This window comes from Salvelinus namaycush, chromosome 1 (assembly GCF_016432855.1).
Source record: "Salvelinus namaycush isolate Seneca chromosome 1, SaNama_1.0, whole genome shotgun sequence".
Classification (NCBI taxonomy): domain Eukaryota; kingdom Metazoa; phylum Chordata; class Actinopteri; order Salmoniformes; family Salmonidae; genus Salvelinus; species Salvelinus namaycush.
In genome coordinates, this window is record NC_052307.1 from 59,397,137 (window position 1) to 59,418,171 (window position 21,035).

The 21,035-nt window shown below is 41.9% G+C and overlaps 1 protein-coding gene and 1 pseudogene across 3 annotated transcripts; both read right to left on the reverse strand.

The window, feature by feature from the left end:
• Window positions 1-491: 491 nt before the first annotated feature.
• Window positions 492-12,093, reverse strand: LOC120046382 (IST1 homolog). Of its 3 annotated transcripts, none has more exons than XM_038991580.1 (10): window positions 12,007-12,093; window positions 11,232-11,328; window positions 9,022-9,202; window positions 7,108-7,195; window positions 6,712-6,795; window positions 4,997-5,107; window positions 4,004-4,168; window positions 3,541-3,666; window positions 2,923-2,929; window positions 492-2,790 (listed from the first exon to the last, which is right to left on the reverse strand). In XM_038991580.1, exons 2-10 carry the CDS (start codon window positions 11,317-11,319, stop codon window positions 2,618-2,620), a joined length of 1,023 nt encoding a protein of 340 aa, XP_038847508.1. In that variant the 5' UTR covers window positions 11,320-11,328; window positions 12,007-12,093; the 3' UTR covers window positions 492-2,617. The 3 variants fall into 3 exon arrangements, with proteins under 3 accessions (XP_038847508.1, XP_038847499.1, XP_038847518.1); XM_038991571.1 differs by having other exon boundaries at window positions 2,923-2,968; XM_038991590.1 differs by lacking the exon at window positions 11,232-11,328 and having other exon boundaries at window positions 2,923-2,968; window positions 12,007-12,072.
• A 721-nt stretch (window positions 12,094-12,814) lies between these two features.
• Window positions 12,815-21,035, reverse strand: LOC120056057 (annotated as a pseudogene).

The window sequence follows — 21,035 nt, forward strand, 5'->3', positions numbered from 1 at the left end:
AGAGGTTACAGAGTACTAGTTACTATCAGGAAGGACATTTTATATCCAAAGTGCTCATATAAAGATGACATCTATACGGTCCAGTTTTGATTGGACGTAGTCGATAATAAAATGTACTGTCAAATAGCCCTCTAAAGGGTCTTCACCTTCAGTGTGCCAGACAGACACGTGTGTTTGAATGAGGTTAATGTTAACATCAGTAAAACTACACAGTGAGGAGAGTTTCACTGCAAAGGGTGCCAATCCAAATATTTCAACATTTCCTTAAAGCTGGAATCCTTAATGGTGAAACAGCCATGTATGTTGGTGATATTACAACAACAACAAAGTTACTGCGAACAACTAACTAGTAATCTACCCTCTCTAGTGGCAGTACTAGTATCTACACTGCACTACCAACTGACTTCCTTGATTACAGTAGCACTTATTCACTTGACAAGATATGACAACACCGAAACAATTACATCTAAGAAAATTAGCCACCCCAGAACTTCAATTAGAAATATGTCCTTTATTAGACAGAAAAAACATAGGCTAATATGTTTTGTGACAAGATATACAGTACAGTTGCTAATCAAAGTTGGTATCAAACATTCTTCAAACAATCCTACATTACACCTAAGAGGATGAGCAGTCAAAGCAGTGAGCGGGTCACTGTACAGTAGTGTTAAAGTCTTATTTTAGGATGGTAGAGTAGACACTCCTAACTTCCATCCATCATATATTAGTGAAAACAAGCTATAAGACAGGAACAGCAAATCCAGCCCCCTTTCGCAAAACTACTTCCATCACCAAGATTCAATCCATGTTCATAAAATAAAAAAACTTTTAACTAATTTTAACAAAGATTATATAAATTAAGATATAGGCATGTTACAAGTGGTGTAAAGTACTTAGGTAAAAATACTTTACAGTATTACTTAAGTTGTTTTCTGGAGTATCTGTACTTTACTATTTATATTTTTGACAACTTTAACTTCACTACATTCCCCCCCCAAAAAGATTGCACTTTTTACCACATACATTTTCCCCGACACCCAAAAGTACTCGTTACATTTTGAATGCTTAACAGGACAGAAAATTGGTCCAATTCACACTTATCAAAAGAACATCCCTGGTCATCTCTACCACCTCTGATCTGGTGGGCTTACTAAACACAAATGCTTAGTTTGTATATTATGTCTGTGTTGGAGTGTGTCCCTGTCTATCCACAAATGTTAACACAGAAATTGTGTTTCCTAGTTTCGTTAAAATAAGACATTTTATATTATTTATACTTTCGATACTTAAGTATATTTAAAACCAAATACTTTAACTTTTAATCAAGTAGTATTTTACTGGGTGACTTTCACTTGAGTCATTTTCTATTAAGGCATCTTTACTTTTATTCAAGTATGACAATTGGGTAGTTTGTCCACCACTGCATGTTACGTGTACATAGTCTGAATACACTTATAGAATGGGAAGGCCTCTGATGACGGTAAATACAGTGTGGCGCACATACATAGATAACATACTGAATCACACTATAAACCTCTATTACACAAAGAAGAACCCATTACATTTTGAGGGACGTATTTACATCCAACTTACATGGTCAAGTGGTTTTTCATATAGAGTATAATTTATGTCACCAGTCAAATCATGCATTCCATTCACAATACACTGCATGGGTTATTTTACACAAACATGGAAAGTTTGTATAGGGTTAAACTAAATCATCTTTAAAACATTAAGTGGATCTCATTTTTTTTAAATTATTTAAAAAAATATTTTCCAACTCTTGCCTTCAACCTGCTACCAACATATTTTTGCTGTACAATTAAAACAATCATTCCTGTAAATAGCATTGTATATTACATATTTCAATACCCCACTTTATCAATCAAGTCTAATTAAATCCCTCCACCCCATGTAAGGTAAGAGATATGTCAAAGAACCGGTTTCAGACGTCACCAAAGGTCCAGAGCCGGAGAGTAAGAGTAGGGTAAAACCCGACATAGACCGGGTGCTACGGCCTTGAAAATGTCCTAGGCCTGAATATTTCGACATAATGGGTGTGCCAGAAAACAGGTTTTTCTAGTATGCGATTGTGACAGGTAAACACCAGTTTCATGACAAGCGATGGCACAACGACAAACTATTGACATTCTGGATTACTCAATCCAGTCTATGGATGAGAGACACTATTAGTTAAGACTATTTGATTATTAACCAAATATCAGCTCATACTGTGAGTCAAGGGGATATGTGACAATCATAGCAATGAGAAAGATTGAGAGGTTACATAGAGTACTAGTTACTATCAGGAAGGCCATTTTATATCCAAAGTGCTCATATCAGATGACATCTATACGGTCCAGTTTTGATTGGACGTAGTCGATAATAAAGTGTACTGCAAAATGTACTGTCAAATAGCACTCTAAAGGGTCTTCACCTGCAGTGTGCCAGACAGACACGTGTGTTTGAATGAGGTACAGTTCGTGTTAACATCAGTAAAACTACACAGTGAGGAGAGTTTCACTGCAAAGGGTTCCAATCCAAATATTTCAACATTTCCTGATCCTGTAGCTGCGGTGACTGACAACACAGAGGAGCATGATGGGATACTGGAGGATTAGGTCTTCTTCTTCAGATCCTCAAAGCGCCGTGACAGATCATCAAAGTCGATGTCATCAGAGCTCGCAGTGTTTCGACCAACTCCAAAGGAGGAAGTGGGAAGCGTGTCGGGAACTGAGGGCAGCTCAGGGAGGGCGTTGTTATCGTAGATCTGGGATGAAGGCCCAGGGCCTGTGGAAAGAACATAGGTTTAGATTGACATTACAAATACACCCCAATGCAACCGTTATGCAAAAAGAAAGCAATAATATCGTTGAAGAGATTGACGTGTAGGAAAGGAAATATTCATTGAAAACAACTTACCAGAGACCTGGGATCGATCAGAAGGTTTAATAGACAGCTCATCAATCTGAAAAATACACACACATCATGATCTCTCTACCCTGCCTGCATGTTGAAATGTTAAAGTTGTATAGACACATGAGAAGGCAGAGAAAAACAATGTTTTGTATGTTAGTATGTGATTGGGGGAGGAATAATCATTGAAGTAGTGCATTGCTGAGAAAGTCAACACCGCTGGGGTAAGAATGAGCAAAAAGCAAGAGCTAATAATATAATTAACCTCAAATTGCATTCACTTCACTATGAAGAACATTGCTTCCCTGCCACATCCAGTAACATACTAGTTTGACAGCAAGCAGATCTGTTTCAGCATATTATAAATCACTCAGAGCATTCAAAAGACAGTCGTATGCAGTTCAGCACAAGGTTAGTGATTAGCAGTTAATACCAGCTATGACCGTTTCCACATTCTATCTGTTCTTATCCAATCCCTATCATGTCCCTGTAGCATAGCACTGTGCTGCAGAGACAAGCGACGGCACAAGCAAACTATAATGAACTCCTCTTCCCTGAAAGGTGAACTGGCCGGCTGTCCATCTGTCTGGAGAAGCAGAAGGGGCAGGGGGCTCTGACACTTACAGACTCGTAGGTAGGGGGGCAGCTCGGCAGCTCAGGGGGGTACCCTCCTCTCATTGGAGGCTGGAAGTTGTTAAAGGCATCATATGTGCCAACAGAGGGGCCGTTGAACCCTATGGGGCCGGGCATCTAAAGAAAAAAAATGAATATGTATAAAAACATCACATTCATATCAACATCTCTATATTTCTTAAAGCTGGAATCCTTAATGGTGAAACAGCCATGTCCGTTTGCGATATTACGACAACGAAGTTACTTCAAACAACTAACACTGTTTTCTTCTTCTCTGCCATCGCACGCACGATAGAAAAGCACATATGTACTACACTTTTTTCCCATGCTGCATGAACAATAGCGGTCAGTGGCGCTGTTTCCCCCAACTGCGGACTCCATCTGTAAGCAACTATCTCGCAAACAGGAGTGGTGTCATTCAAGCCACTATTGGGGGGAGGAAAACATTTCTTACTGCTCCTTTGGGTGTTGGGTAGCTGAACGCTGATGGGGGGCCCATGGGCATAGGCATGGCTCCAGCGGTGAAGCCTCCGCCGCCGCCACCGCCTCCTCCGCCTGGCTTCTTGAAGTCAGAGTCCACGTCTATGAGGTCAGCCTCCTCGCCTGTACACACCTCCGGCTGCGTGGGGGGGGTAAAAATAAAATGTTATTCATCACATGCATCGTAAACAACAGGTGTAGACTAAAAGGTACTGCATGATCAATCCAACGTCTGCATTGGTCGTGCAGCATTTATGGTGATACGGCCTCTGCAGAAGTCCGTGCATTCATACTTTCTCGCGCGCAGCAGAGCAGTTGTCAAGGAAGTGAGTTTGCGTTTATACAGGACCTCCCTCCCTCACATACCGTCAACCAATCATGACAATGCGGAGCTAAACAGAGCCCTTTGCATTGTTACAAAATTCAAGAGGTGTCCGGCGAAACGGTAGAGCTTGACCTCTGTATGCTTCCAGAGGTTCCGCAATGAGCGTCACACCCTCCATACGAAGCCTCTGACCACATTTTCAGATAAAGCCAATTTATGCTTCAACAGTGAAATGCTTACTTACGGGCCTTTCCCAACAATGCAGAGAAAGAAAACAGAGAAATAATAACACGTAATCAAAGTAATAATACATACACAATGAGTACTGCTAACATGGCTATATACACAGGTTACCAGTACTGGGTCAATGTAATTGAGGTAGATATGTACATATAACTAGGAATAAAGTTACTAGGCAACAGGACAGGTAATGAGTGCAGTGTATGTGATGAGTCAAAAGAGTGCAAAAAGGGTCAATGCAGATAGTCCGGGCAGGTATTTAGTTTTAGCAGTCTTATGGCATGGGGGTAGAAGCTGTTCAGGGTCCTGTTGGTTCCAGACTTGGTAGTATATAAATAGTAGAGTCAGTCAGGGGGTGGGCACAGGGAGACAGGCACACAGGTTTCATCATCAGATACTCACTCTGACCATGGCGTCTGACTCGTAGGGCACGTTGTAATTCTTGGCAATCTCAATGAGGTAGCGCTCCACCAGGATCTTAGGAGGGGCCTCAACACTCAGTTTGTGCATGAGCTAAAGTAGAGACAGGGAAATGTTTTAGGCACACAGAAACAAACAAACACATAAATACAGTACCAATCAAAAGTTTGGACACCTACTCATTCAAGGGTTTCTTTATTTTTACTTTTTTCTACATTGTAGAATAGTGAAGACATCAAAACTATGAAATAACACCTATGGATTCATGTAACCACAAAAAAAAAGTGTTAAACAAATCAAAATATATATAATATTTGAGATTCTTCAATGTATCCACCCTTTGCCTTGATGACAGATTTGCACCCTCTTGGCATTCTCTCAACCAGCTTCATGAAGAATGCTTTTCCAACAGTCTTGAAGGAGTTCCCACATATGCTGAGCACTTGTTGGCTGCTTTTCTTTTACTCTGCGGTCCAACTCATCCCAAACCATCTCAATTGGGTTGAGGTCGGGTGATTATGGAGGCCAGGTCATCTGATGCAGCACTCCATCACTCTCCTTCTGGGTCAAATAGCCCTTACACAGCCTGGAGGTGTGTTTTGGGTCATTGTCCTGTCGAAAAACTAAAATAGTCCCACTAAGCGCAAACCAGATGGGATGGTGTATCGCTTCACAATGCTGTGGTAGCTATGGTGGTTAAGTGTGCCTTGAATTCTAAATAAAGCACTGACAGTGTCACCAGCAAAGCACCCCCACACCACCTCCTCCATGCTTCACGGTGGGAACCATACGAGGAGATCATCAGTTCACCTACTATGCATCTCACAAAGACACAGCGGTTGGACCAAAAATCTAAAATTTGGACACATCAGACTAAAGGACAGATTTCCACTGGTCTAATGTCCATTGCTTGTGTTTCTTGTCTCAAGTAAGTCTCTTCTTATTATTGGTGTCCTTTAGTAGTGGTTTCTTTGCAGCAATTCGACCATGAAGGCCTGATTCCTACGGTCTCCTCTGAACAGTGGCTGTTGAGATGTGTTTGTTACTTGAACTCTGTCAAGCATTTATTGGGCTGGTAACTCTAATGAACTTATCCTCTGCAGCAGAGGTAACTCTGGGTCTTCCATTCCTGTGGCAGTCCTCATGAGAGCCAGTTTCATAATAATGCTTGATGGTTTTTGCAACCGCACTTGAAGAAACGTTCAAAGTTCTTGAAATGTTCCATATTGACCTGTCTTAAAGTAACGGACTGTCATTTCTCTTTGCTTATTTGAGCTATGCTTGCCATAATATGGACTTGGTCTTTTACCAAATAGGGCTATCTTCTGTATACCACTCCTACCTAGGAATTAAACCCCACAATTTAACTTTTAACAAGGCACACCTGTTAATTGAAATGCATTCCAGGTGACTACTTCATGAAGCTGGTTGAGAGAACACAAAGAGTGTGCAAAGCAGTCATCAAGGCAAAGGGTGGCTACTTTGAAGAATCTCAAATATAAAATATATTTGGATATGTTTAACACTTTATTGGTTACTACATGATTCCATATGTGTTATTTCATAGTTTTGATGTCTTCACTATTATTCTACAATGTAGAAAATAGTAAAAAGAAAAGAAAAACCCTTGAATGAGTAGGTGTTTCCAAACTTTGACTGTTACTGTATCTTGAAGCAGACCATCTAAAAACGCATACCCTATCATTGACTGTCCCGATTTGGTTTGTCCTACAGAGCTTGCCATACTCTTTGCTGTATTTGGCACACAGCTGATCAGACACCTGTATGGAGAAAGCACAGTATCAAGGATCACAATACAGCAAAAAGTGTACAAACCACATTCATTTTTTGTATTTTTAACTGAGGACTAGTTTAAAGTTTTATTAGTCCTATGAACATAAAGTAAATGGCAGTTGACTAGAATAATACATTGTAGCATAAGTATAATACAGGAAGGCACAATTTATAATCCAATCGTTACATGTGTATTAGGGAAGGGGCAGGATGCAAGTGTTTAAATGAGGCAGTATAATAAGACTAGTCCAAGCGACTAGACATGCTAGACATGTTAACGCACAATGCATACTACTCACAATTTTGAGCTCGTTGACCTCAGACTGCAGACGTGGGGCTGCCCAGATGAGAGTGGACACAGCCTCCTGCAGGCCAGGGTCGAGCTCCCTTTCAAGAAACAGACAAATAGGTGTTAAGGGATGACAGATTTTTTATTGTCTGAAAGCTCAAATTAAAAATGGTCTGTAACATCATGGGCCAAAAGGGTGACTTAACATGGGGTTGTATGATGCAAGGAACCACTTTACAAAACACAATTATCATTACCATACAGAAAATCAGAAAAATGTAAGCAACCCTCTGCCTATTGACTTATTTACATATTCAGACTGTCTCAAAATAAAACACAGCCCCGTAAAAAAAATACAAATGTTTTGTCACCAGATAGGTGCAGTGAAATGTGAAGTTTTACTGGGTGAGCCATAGTAGTACGGCGCCCCCTGTAGCAAATTAGAGTTAAGTAACTTGCTCAAAGGCACATTGACAGATTTTTCACCTTGTCGGCTCGGGTATTCCAACCAGCGACTTTTGTTACTGGCTCAATGCTCTAAGCTCTAGGCTACCTGCCACCCTTTAAGGCTCTCCTGGAGGATGGTTGGCAATCCTTAAATAACATAAATCATTTTTTTACTTTACAATTACAACCAAATACTATTTAATGAATAAGGGATCAAATGGCTTAAGTAGGCTACTTCAAAGCAAGGTAACTCTAAGACATGTTATCTATAACCATGTAAGGCTGAAATATGAAGGTTTTCGTGGAGATCTATTGACAGGATAGGAGTAATTTCAAAATTAGGCTACTCTTAGGGCCGGGGCGATACTCGTTATTATTGTGGCAAGGAAACAAAACACGAAGCGAATTTAACTTCTTTTGGAAAACAGCCCTATGTTGGAAACATACATTTTTCATCCAGAGTCATATTTCTGTATTTTCTAAGCTATAGCACACAATATTTTACATACAGCCGGTTTTTAAAGGACGAAAGAGTTGGGACTGCTTTGGGTTTTCATGGAAGAAATATTGCGACACTGGTTTCATCCCAGCCCTAGCTATTCTAAGAATATTTTTAACACTGTCAGAATGACATGCCCAATGTTGAGTGTTTGAGATGCTTTTAATTAAAAAAATATATATAACCGGAGTAGGTTAACGCACCCGTTCATCAACTGCGCGACGGTCATTTATTCAGGAGTGACGGACAACATTTCTGAAGGACATCGGACATTAATACATGCTATTAGCTAAATACTTAACTACCAAGATAACCAGCCAAGCTACATGATATGTTTTGAATTGGCTAACTAGTCCGTCTGTTAGTCCATCACTATTTTATAGGCCATAGTCTAGCTGCGACAATCTCTCTCCTCAGGCCCAATCACACTGGCATAAATGCAGGGGATGTACACGTGACTTTTCCAGGCTATTCATGGCCGTATGTTCGCTAATCAAAATGTACTGTCAGTGGGCAAATAACTCACTAACTAGCAAGGAATATCAACAAATAGGCTCTAAGCTTTGATCATCTCAAAACCGCAAAACTGTGATCGGCGCAATTTTAGGTTAGAATTTTTTTGCTTGTCCTTCCAGACAATTTACAGTAAATCTATATTCTTCTTGTCCAACTAATTGTTTTACCTGTCCCGGACAAGCGTTAATGTCAAGCCCTGAAGGATAAACTCAAGACACCCATAATAGGGAAAGGAGTTTTTCCTTGACCAGGAGAAATTTTGGCTCTTCTTTCAATTGTCTTTACTCGATTCCTTGCATCCTCTCTCCGTCTCAAAATGCATTGGAAGAGAAGTACCAAGCCTCCTCCCCTCTCTAACCTTATCCAATGTGTTTTGAGGAGGCAGCAAGGAGACATGATGCAAGGAAATAAACAATTGAGGAAGAGCCTTCTTGTCCGAGTCCTCTAGGCAGGCTCATTTACTTCATGGACTGGATGAGGCCAAAGCGAGCCAGCAGCAGGTCACAGTACAGTTCTAGGATCTCCATGGCCTCTACCAAGTAGTCCTCTCTGATGATGTGTTCCACACGGATCCGTGCTCGCTCATCCTTTCCTGTTGACAGGTAGTCTGCAATCTCCTTCCGTGCTTTCTGAGCTAGCTCAGCTACAAAGGGACAGAAGATCAATTCTGTAAGCATTTATTTTACAGACAACTGAAGGATGGTTTTGTTCTCTTTTTAACAAAAATATATGCCTTATAGAAATAGGACATGTTAATCACAAAACATAGCGTGACTGCTGAATAATAAGAAAACAGGAACTGAGCAGTGTAGTCACCGACGAATCAGCTCAAGCTTCACAACAAACACTTCCGGATATCTGGATCCTGTGAGGCTGGGACCAGCCTGGGCACCACCGATAGGCTATCAAGTTTAAACAACGCTAAGCCTCTACTGTGACAGGCCAACTCTAAAGTTGGAACTACATCTGTCACAGTATAAAAGAAGATGTCTGTACTATTTCAGTCAGTTCTCTGCTTTACCCTGCGTGGTGATACAGTGAACCCGTATATACGAAAATTGCATTTACCATTCTGAGCTTATGTTAAATAAAAATACTTAAAGTATATTCGGTGACTCTGAATCACATTTTATCCTGATACCAGATTCGATTGACGCAACCTTTTACACAACCGGAGACACAAAAATGTTAAATAACAGAGAATAGACTACAGCTTGCACAGTGTTTGTGTGTACAGTACCAGTCAAAAGCTTGGACACACCTACTCATTCAAGGGTTTCTTTATTTCTACATTGTAGAATAGTGAAGACATGAAAACTATGAAATAACACATGGAATCATGTGGTAACCAAAACAAAATCTAAATATATTTTAGATTCTTCAAAGTAGCCACCCTTTGCCTTGATGACAGCTTTGCACTCTGTGCATTCTCTCTACCACCTTCACCTGGAATGATTTTCCAACCGTCTTGATGGAGTTCCCACATACGCTGAGCACTTGTTGGCTGCTTTTCTTTCACTCTGCGGTCCAACTCATCCTAAACCATCTCAATTGGGTTGAGGTCGGGTGATTGTGGAGGTCAGGTCATCTGGTGGGAACCACACATCGCTGCAGAATGCTGTGGTAGCTATGGTGGTTAAGTGTGTCTTGAATTCTAAATAAAGCACTGACAGAGTCACCAGCAAAGCACCCCCACACCACCTCTTACATGCTTCACGGTGGGAACCACACGAGGAGATCATCAGTTCACCTACTCTGCGTCTCACAAAGACACGGTGGTTGGAACCAAAAATCTCAAATTTGGACCCATCAGACCAAAGGACCGATTTCCACTGGTCTAATGTCCATTGGTTGTGTTTCTTGGCCTAAGCAAGTCTCTTATTATTGGTGTCCTTTAGTAGTGGTTTCTTTGCAGCAATTCGATCATGAAGGCTTGAGTCACACATTCTCCGCTGAACAGTTGATGTTGAGATGTGTCTGTTACTTGAACTCTGTGAAGCATTCCTTTGAGCTGCAATTTCTGAGGCTGGTAACTCTAATGAACTTATCCTCAGCAGAGGTAACTCTGGGTCTTCCATTCCTGTGGCAGTCCTCATGAGAGCCAGTTTCATCATAGCCCTTGATGGTTTTTGCAACTGCACTTTAAGAAACTTTCAAAGTACTTAATTTTCCAGATTGACTGACCTTCATTTTTTAAAGTAATGATGGACTGTCGTTTCTCTTTGCTTATTTGAGCTGTTCTTGCCATAATATGGACTTGGTCTTTTACCAAATAGGGCTATCTTCTGTATACCAACCCGATCTTGTCACAACACAACTGATTGGCTCAAATGCATTGAGGAAAGAAATTCCACAAATTAACTTTCAACAAGGCACACCTCTTAATTGAAATGCATTCCAGGTGACTACCACATGAAGCTGGTTGAGAGAAAGCCAAGAGTGCAAAGCTGTCATGAAGGCAAAGGGTGGCTACTTTGAAGAATCTCAAATATAAAATATATTTGGATTTGTTTAACACTTTTTTGGGGGTACATGAATTCATACATGTTATTTAATAGTTTTGATATCTTCACTATTATTCTACAATGTAGAAAATAGTAACAATAAAGAAAACCCCTGGAATGAGTAAGTGTGTCCAAACTTTTGACTGGTACTGTTGTTGCCTGGCTCACTTTTCTTTTTCTCCAAGAGCTTCAGGCGATTGATCACCAGTCGGAGGTTGACCCGGAGTCTTTCTGCTTTGAATCCTCCCCCGAGCATGATGGCCAGCTAAGGAAACAAAATAAGTTGGTATTGAAAAGAGGAGCCAATACATACTGGCAAGTCTGACAATTTCTTTGCCACACTGACATACTGCCATCACCCACCATATTGTTTTCACCTATCCTTTGTTCAGAGAACGTGAAGATGAAGGAGATGAGGGAATAAGGAGAGGTTTCGACACTAGTGAGTCATCACCATCATGTGAGCTGGTTGTTGGCCACACCAGTAACTACAGGCAGGTAGGACTGGAGCGGACATATAAAACTGACAGACATTGAGCTATGTAGCTAACTTAACTAGCTAAAAAGCTAACAGTATCTACCCCCGAAACCAATAACCGTCTAACTAGCTTACATTGAATTTCTGATAGAGGCAGAAAGTATTAACATTTTAATTAACAAAATCCATGTTGATGGATCACATAGTAAAGGAAATAGTTTGCTAACTTGCTAGTTTGCACAACAAGGATGAAGATATATAGTTAACTACTAACGTTAGTTGTTAGCTATGCTAGCAAGATAGCTAGCTAACGTCTGATAAACAAAGTAGTGTTGTTCGAATAAAACGTATCCAGCTAACGTTAGCTACAGTAATGTTACCTTAAAAAACGACCAAACAATAAAAGGCATTGTAGATATAATAAGATACATTTTATATCTAATGAACACAATTTTTTTACATTACCTGTTAGAGACGTTAGCTAGGTTAACAGCAACTTGTCGAGTTGCTTGACTTCCGTGAATGCGAGTCTTCCTCCTTCAATAACACAAAAAAGACCGAGTGACGTCACGGGAAATGTGCAAAACGTGGGCGTTTCACACCTGCTGTTTACACCACTAGAAGGCGATAGTGGATTTGAGAGCCATAAACTAGATTTCAAAGAAATTAGACCCAATGCCATAAATGTACAGTACGCTTGCTACATAGCCAGATATGCTTTGAGGAAGACGACCACAATATACCTGGTCAAACTGCACAGGGCAGCAAGGCTGAGTTTCAAAACTACACCCCACAGATAAACATTTTTAGATCAGAAAAGCCCTTTTAAATACTCAATTCAAATGAAGCTGCAAGAAGTAGTGTGAACCTTGAACAATAATCATTCATTGAATCAACTATTTAGCTAAATAATTATACATGTTTTTGTCACAGACTGGATAGGTGCAATAAAATGTGGTTTTACAGCATATGTCTACTCATTCCATGGAAGGCCAAGTATCTGCGGGTTTTCGCTCATGGATTAGTAAGGAACTCCTCTCACCTGGTTGTCTAGGTCTTGATTGAAACGAAAAACACTAGGTCCTCCATGGAATGAGTTTGGCACCCGTTTTACAGGGTCAGCCATTGTCGTATCGCAACCCTGGAGCAAATTATGGTTAAGTGCCTTGCCCAAGGGCACATTACCTGCTACCCACAGATCGATTAGCTGAACAGATTAAAAGTGTGAATCTAATTGGTCACAAAAAGTCAGAATAAATCACAGCATGACAAGTTTTGCTTTTTTTGTATTGCAAATTACAAACTATCGACCACTGTTTAACAAATTGCAGCTTCCTGTTTAAAAAAAAATCTGTACAAAGAAATATGAATTATTATAACACATACATCATCATAATAAATGCTACAACTTGAGTTTGCTGGCTGAGACTTCTTTGTGTTTCTTCTTCTTGGAGCCCGGGTCCTTGGCTCCTTTGATCTGGCTCTTCACTTGGTCTTGTAGTTGGGAGAAGAAGGCAGAGGAGGAGCGGAGAGCTTTATCCTTCCCCTCATCCTTGAACAGAGAACAAATTAAAAAATATATTTTTAAGAAACTATTTGCAACTGTGACAGACAGCTGAATCCTAGTTATTGTAATAAATACAAATGAAAATGTGTGGAGAACACAATGGCCTTATCAGTCTATATTGATCACACAGAAATACACTGCTCAAAAAAATAAAGGGAACACTTAAACAACACAATGTAACTCCAAGTCAATCACACTTCTGTGAAATCAAACTGTCCACTTAGGAAGCTACACTGATTGACAATACATTTCACATGCTGTTGTGCAAATGGAATAGACAAAAGGTGGAAATTATAGGCAATTAGCAAGACACCCCCAATAAAGGAGTGATTCTGCAGGTGGTGACCACAGACCACTTCTCAGTTCCTATGCTTCCTGGCTGATGTTTTGGTCACTTATGAATGCTGGCGGTGCTCTCACTCTAGTGGTAGCATGAGACGGAGTCTACAACCCACACAAGTGGCTCAGGTAGTGCAGCTCATCCAGGATGGCACATCAATGCGAGTTGTGGCAAGAAGGTTTGCTGTGTCTGTCAGCGTAGTGTCCAGAGCATGGAGGCGCTACCAGGAGACAGGCCAGTACATCAGGAGACGTGGAGGAGGCCGTAGGAGGGCAACAACCCAGCAGCAGGACCGCTACCTCCGCCTTTGTGAAAGGAGTAGCACTGCCAGAGCCCTGCAAAATGACCTCCAGCAGGCCACAAATGTGCATGTGTCTGCTCAAACGGTCAGAAACAGACTCCATGAGGGTGGTATGAGGGCCCGACGTCCACAGGTGGGGGTTGTGCTTACAGCCCAACACCGTGCAGGACGTTTGGCATTTGCCAGAGAACACCAAGATTGGCAAATTCGCCACTGGCGCCCTGTGCTCTTCACAGATCAAAGCAGGTTCACACTGAGCACATGTGACAGAGTCTGGAGACGCCGTGGAGAACGTTCTGCTGCCTGCAACATCCTCCAGCATGACCGGTTTGGCGGTGGGTAAGTCATGGTGTGGGGTGGCATTTCTTTGTGGGGCCGCACAGCCCTCCATGTGCTCGCCAGAGGTAGCCTGACTGCCATTAGGTACCGAGATGAGATCCTCAGAGCCCTTGTGAGACCATATGCTGACACATGCACATTTGTGGCCTGCTGGAGGTCATTTTGCAGGGCTCTGGTAGTGCTACTCCTTGCACAAAGGCGGAGGTAGCGGTCCTGCTGCTGGGTTGTTGCCCTCCTACGGCCTCCTCCACGTCTCCTGATGTACTGGCCTGTCTCCTGGTAGCGCCTCCATGCTCTGGACACTACGCTGACAGACACAGCAAACCTTCTTGCCACAGCTCGCATTGATGTGCCATCCTGGATGAGCTGCACTACCTGAGCCACTTGTGTGGGTTGTAGACTCCGTCTCATGCTACCACTAGAGTGAGAGCACCGCCAGCATTCAAAAGTGACCAAAACATCAGCCAGGAAGCATAGGAACTGAGAAGTGGTCTGTGGTCACCACCTGCAGAATCACTCCTTTATTGGGGGTGTCTTGCTAATTGCCTATAATTTCCACCTTTTGTCTATTCCATTTGCACAACAGCATGTGCAATTTATTGTCAGTCAGTGTTGCTTCCTAAGTGGACAGTTTGATTTCACATTAGTGTGATTGACTTGGAGTTACATTGTGTTGTTTAAGTGTTCCCTTTATTTTTTTGAGCAGTGTATAATGGAGGGGCTTGCATTTGAAAGACAAGGTTAACTAAATATAAAAACGAGACATGCAGAGAAAGAAAACACTGACCTTTAATAAAGTTGCTTTGCCTCCCTTTGTGAGTTTCTTGAGGTTTTCTGCCACCTCTGCCTTTGATTGTTTCTTATTTTCTCCAGTTCTGTCCTTCAGTTTCCGTCTCTTCTCCTTCATCTTGATGCTCTTCACCTTCTTCTTCTTGCGTCTCTCTCGTTTCTTGTCTGTGGGGGTCTTTTCAGAGTCACCCAGCACGTCGCCAGCCTTGTTCTTCTCCTAAGATCAGAAAGGAAATGGTGTTACCCTGTCTTCAGAAGAATCTACTAAAAGGCTACTATGGTAGACAACACAGAAGTACATTGGTTGACTTCGACACTTGAATGCTTTTGTACGCGTCAGTGTACTCTATTACACTATGATTTCTCATAACATGAAACATATTGGAAAGGGATGCATGACAAACCTTGACTTCCTCTGGAGCCAATAGAGTGGCATTACTGGCACAACTTCCTCCATAGCAATAGAAGGCAAATTGGAGATAACTTTCACTTCAGGAACAGGCTGCAGGACACAAAGAAAAGGTCAAACATATCAATATTGTGTAAAAAGCATTTCCATTTGTACAAAATCCTTCATTATAAACTGTGTTGTTCAAACCCTAAATGCTGATTGTCTGAAAGCTCTGGTATAGCACTGTATACCACAGGTATGAAAAAACATGTATTTTCTAGGCACTCCACGTTGCGTCGTGCGCAACAGCCCTTAGCCACGGTATATTGGCAATATACCACACCCCCTCGTGCCTTATTGCTTAAATATACCATATTTAAAAGACAAGCATAAATTATGGTTGTCATGCAAATGCTACAGTGTTTAATTTATTAGGATCCCCATTAGCTACTCCACATGCAGCAGCTACTCTTCCTGAGTTCCACATAAAACATACAAATACATGACAAAGTACAGAACAGTAATAGACAAGAACATAAGACATTGCATTTTTTTTTTTTAAGTTACATATAGGAAAGACACAGAGACAACAAAAATACTACTTACACACTATTCATATATACGGTACAGTTCAATTAGATCTTTAGAAAGAGGAGCGGTGCTGTGATACAAGATGTTGTTTTAAAGCTAAACTTGCTTTTTGCCTGTGTAACCTCTGGTGGCAGAGCGTTCCACAATGATATAGCTCTATACATAACTAAGTGACACAATAAATCTGTTTTTGGTTTGGGTACCATGAAGAAACCCATAGTGGAGTGTCATGCATGTCTGTTTGAAGTGTATGCAAATAGATTACACACGTGGTTAGGCATTTTCAACAAACAACTGTTTCTTAAAAAGACTAGAAGGGGCCTCCCGGGTGGTGCAGTGGTCTAGGGCACTGCATCGCAGTGCTAGCTGTGCCACCAGAGACTCTGGGTTCGAGCCCAGCAGCCGGCCGCGACCGGGAGGTCCATGGGGCGACGCACAATTGGCCCAGCGTCATCCGGGTTAGGGAGGGTTTGGCCGGTAGGGATATCCTTGTCTCATCACGCACTAGCGACTCCTGTGGCGGTCCGGGCGCAGTGCACGCTAACCAGGTCACCAGGTGCACAGTGTTTCCTTCGTCACATTGGTGCGGCTGGCTTCCGGGTTGGATGCACGCTGTGTTAAGAAGCAGTGCGGCTTGGTTGGGTTGTGTTTTGGAGGACGCATGGCTTTTGGCCATGCGTCGAAGGTGGCTTTCGACCTCCGTACGGGAGTTGTAGCGATGAGACAAGATAGTAACTACTAACAATTGGATACTACGAAATTGGGGAGAAAAGGGGGTAATTTTTGTTTTTTTTAAACAAAACAAAAAACTAGAAGAGAAAGACTATCATGAAAGACTATCATGTTGCTGATGTTAGTTCTGTGTGTGCAGTTAAGGGCAAGGCGTGCTGCTTTGTTTTGAGCTAGCTGCAGCTTTGCAGTATCCAGGGCACATGGAAACATTGACAGGAAAACTCACCGGTTTGGGTGTGAAGTGGAAGTTAGAGAGAGCGTCAAGTTTAAGGAATAGAGAATCCATGAGCTTTTGAATTTCTACATGGGCTGGGTTTTCTTCATCCTCTGTCTTTTGCTGAAATCCAAGGGAAATAGATCCAAATAATATAAATAATTCATTCAACAAACAGAAAATGCATTAATTGCAATATAGAGAAAAGCCAAGTATGTTCACACTAAAATATAATCGAATAACTACCTGATTCTGCTTGAGGTACTCTTGCTCATAAACCTCTGCAAGGCTCAGCTTGCTCTTCTCATGGTCCAGAGTCAGCCTCTTCTTGTACTCAAATACCTCTTCCTTAGGCTTCTCCTTGCGCACCACATCATCCCACACCTTGGAAAAAAATACAAGTCAGAAAACAAAATTTGCTTTGAAATGTCCCAATGTGGTTACATCGGAACTAAATACTGGATAGACCTATACTTGTTCTACCCATTTACTCGCAAAGAAACGATGATGACACATTCAGCTGGATTCAACTGAAAACAGTTGTTCAGTTTGTTGTCAAGATTGAGTTGTCTCTAGAGACGGGTTAGCTGACAACATCACGAAAACGATGCACGCGATTCAATGGTGCAGACGTTCGTGCGTTGTTGTGATTCTGAATGGCCAGATACAGTAGTTATCAACAATGACAAGAAGCTGCCATGTGGGGAATCATAGGTGGCTCTTTTCAGCCAGTTTCATCTTGTTCTCGATACTATGTCTTGTTTTGAGGTGTTTTGACTGATGTCTATGCTAAAATGGCTCAAATTCACTAGCTAGCTAAACAACAACTATAACGATGTACTTGAAAGACAATTCTCATTGTGAAAATGTATGTTTTCAATAAACATTAGAGACTAAATATAGTTTACATTTAAGCCAACCCAGTCTGTTCTGCCCCATAGTTGAGCATGCATCGGTTTTGTTGCAAAACAACCGACCCGTCTAGACACTGACCTGGTCTTTAATCCTCTGCTTGATGATGTCCTCCAGCTGCAAAGTGGTTTCCTCTGTTACAGCAGGGGCTGAGAGAAAACAGAGCAAATGTTACCTGACTGAACAAGCACCCTCTCCGACACACACAAACTTGCACTAAGTAAAATACTAAACCATCTCCAACGGGACTGACAGCTAAATGAACAGACTGACAAGCATGTGGTACGTACCCATCCTGGAGGCCGAGTCAAATGCCACATCCACCTCAAGAAGGCTGTTCTCTGGACGAGTCTGAGCAGACACCTCTCCTGTTAGTTGCCATGGCTTTTCTCCCATGGCAGCATTTTCCAAATCCTGGATCTTTTCAGCCATCTGTGTAAGGTAAGAATTTACCATTTCATTAGTCTGCTACATAAATGTATATGTACGGCAGATGAAAAAAATAGTGAATGAAATGACACCCAACCCAATTTAGATATTCTAAAACAGCCCTTGAGGAAAAGCTTGCCTTGTCTTGTCGTTTCTCAAAGGATGATTTGGATTCAGGTTTTGTTGCATTTTGAGACTTTCCTCCAAAGATGTCCACCATGTCTTCTCCCTCACTGTCATCACTTTCTGCAGGTAGGTTAAAGGTCACCCGTTTCAAAGCCTCCTTGGCTTGTCTGCACTCTTCATCCTCAACGAAGTCCCTAAAACAGCAAAGGAACAAACAACTCTTGTCATAAGTACAAAATAAATATCCCTGCCCTATATTCCCTATTAATGCAATTCCAACCGTGACATTCACATGAGATTCCTGCATCAGCCACTTACTAATTTTCTTCATCATCATCATCTTGCAGTCCATCCATACTGTTGTCCTCTGCATCTGATTGGTCAGCTGTTTGCGCAGGATCATCATCCACAGCATCAAAGAAGTCTTTGTACTTCAGATTCCTGGAACTTTTCAGCTACAGGAAGAACATAGTACATTAATAGGAATGCAGTGTGTTTGTCTACAATAATGACCAGAAACACCACCAAACACAAGTAGCTGAATAGTAGTTAGGTCTGGCAGAGAGAAAAACTATATGATACATACTGTGCTTGTTTTTTTTGTTTTTTTGGAAGAAACATCTTCACTGAAGAGGTCTACGTCATCATCTTCATCTCCAGAGGGCAAGTCCTGGAAGTAGTCTACATCACCGTCCCCCTCCTTCCCCTCCCTTCTGTCCATATCGTCCAGAAAGGACTCCATCTCTGAGAGCTTGAAGAACCTGTCATCAACCTCTGATGGAGGACCCAGTGGTTTTGACTCTCTCCCCGCTGAGCATTTCTTTTGTTGAGCTTGTTTTTCTAATGCGTCCACATCAAAATCTACATCAGAGTCCTCGTCTGTGTTATCCCTTCTCAAGGCATCCATAGCAGTTTTAAGCATGGGTGGTTCTTCTCCTTGCCAATCTTCATCTTCCAAATCTCCATCTCTCATCTCCTCTTCTATGTCTTCACTATCTTGTTCATCCCTTTTATCTGGCTCCTCATCAGCATCCTCTTCATCACACAGGATACTCAGAGCTGTATCCAAGGCAGCCTGACTCACTGCTGTCTCAAAGTGCTTCAGCACTGCAGTATTTTGGAGCTCCAGCTCCTGCCATATCTGTTCCTCGTCAAAGTTATCAACCACCAGTTGGTCCAGAGGACTTCCCTTTGAGCCTGCTGGCTTGTGGGTTTTGTGTAAATCATACAGGGTCTTAGTGAGAGAAGTGAAGTCTGTTGCCACTCCATCCTGAAGACTATACACAAAGAAAAAATACAAAAAGCAATTTTTGTTAACAGTATTCTTCAAGTAGTAGTGGTTAGTAACATTAACAGTCTTCTTCAACCAACCCTGGCCTTGAAAACCCACAGGGTGTGCAGGGTTTTGTTCTAGCCCAGTACCCACACCTGGCTCAACTAATCAAGGGTAGCTAAATTACTAGAATCAAATTTATCGGTGCTGCTGGGCTATCTTTAAGAATATTTGATGATGTGTTCTAGCTAACCAAACAGGGAATGCTTGCAGATGGTTGCTTGCTCCAACACCATCGTGAAGTTTGCAGATGACAACAGTGGTAGGCCTGATCACCGACAACGATGAGACAGCCTATAGGAAGGAGGTTAGAGACCTGGCCGGGTGGTGCCAGAATAACAACCTATCCCTCAACGTAACCAAGACTAAGGAGATGATTGTGGACTACAGGAAAAGGAGCACGCCTCCATTCTCATTGACGGGGCTGTAGTGGAGCAGTTTGAGAGCTTCAAGTTCCTTGGTGTCCACATCAACAACAAACTAGAATGGTCCAAACACACCAAGACAGTTGTGAAGAGGGCACGACAAAGCCTATTCAGGAAACTAAAAAGATTTGGCATGGGTCCTGAGATCCTCAAAAGGTTCTACAGCTGCAACATCGAGAGCATCCTGACCGGTTGCATCACTGCCTGGTACGGCAATTGCTCGGCCGAGGGTTCGCACTACCCACTTCAGAGGGTAGTGCGTACGGCCCAGTACATCACTGGGGCAAAGCTGCCTGCCATCCAGGACCTCTACACCAGGCGGTGTCAGAGGAAGGCCCTAAAAAGTGTCAAAGACCCCAGCCATAGACTGTTCTCTCTACTACCGCATAGCAAGCGGTACCGGAGTGCCAAGTCTAGGACAAAAAGGCTTCTCAACAGTTTTTACCACCAAGCCATAAGACTCCTGAACAGGTAACCAAATGGTTACCCAGACTATTTGCATTGTGTGCCCCCCAACCCCTCTTTTACGCTGCTGCTACTCTCTGTTTATCACATATGCATAGTCACTTTAACTATACATTCATGTACATACTACCTCAATAAGCCTGACTAACAGGTGCCTGTATATGGCCTTGCTACTGTTATTTTCAAATGTCTTTTTACTGTTGTTTTATTTCTTTACTTACACCCCCCCCCCCACACACACCTTTTTTTCGCACTATTGGTTAGAACCTGTAAATAAGTGTATTCGGCGCACGTGACAAATAAACTTTGATTTGATAGATGCTAGCTAACCTTAGCATTGTGTAACGATGGCAGCAAGTGAATTAATTCATTTAAAGTTAAACATATCTAGATATTATTATAAAAATTGTGCACTTACATAAGAAAATGTTCTGGATGTGCAGTTTTTATGTTGAGTAGCTTTAAACAGCCCTCCAACGTGTTACATATGTCCCCGATAGCCATCGTTTTTGCTCACATGGGAACATATGTGTAACAAGA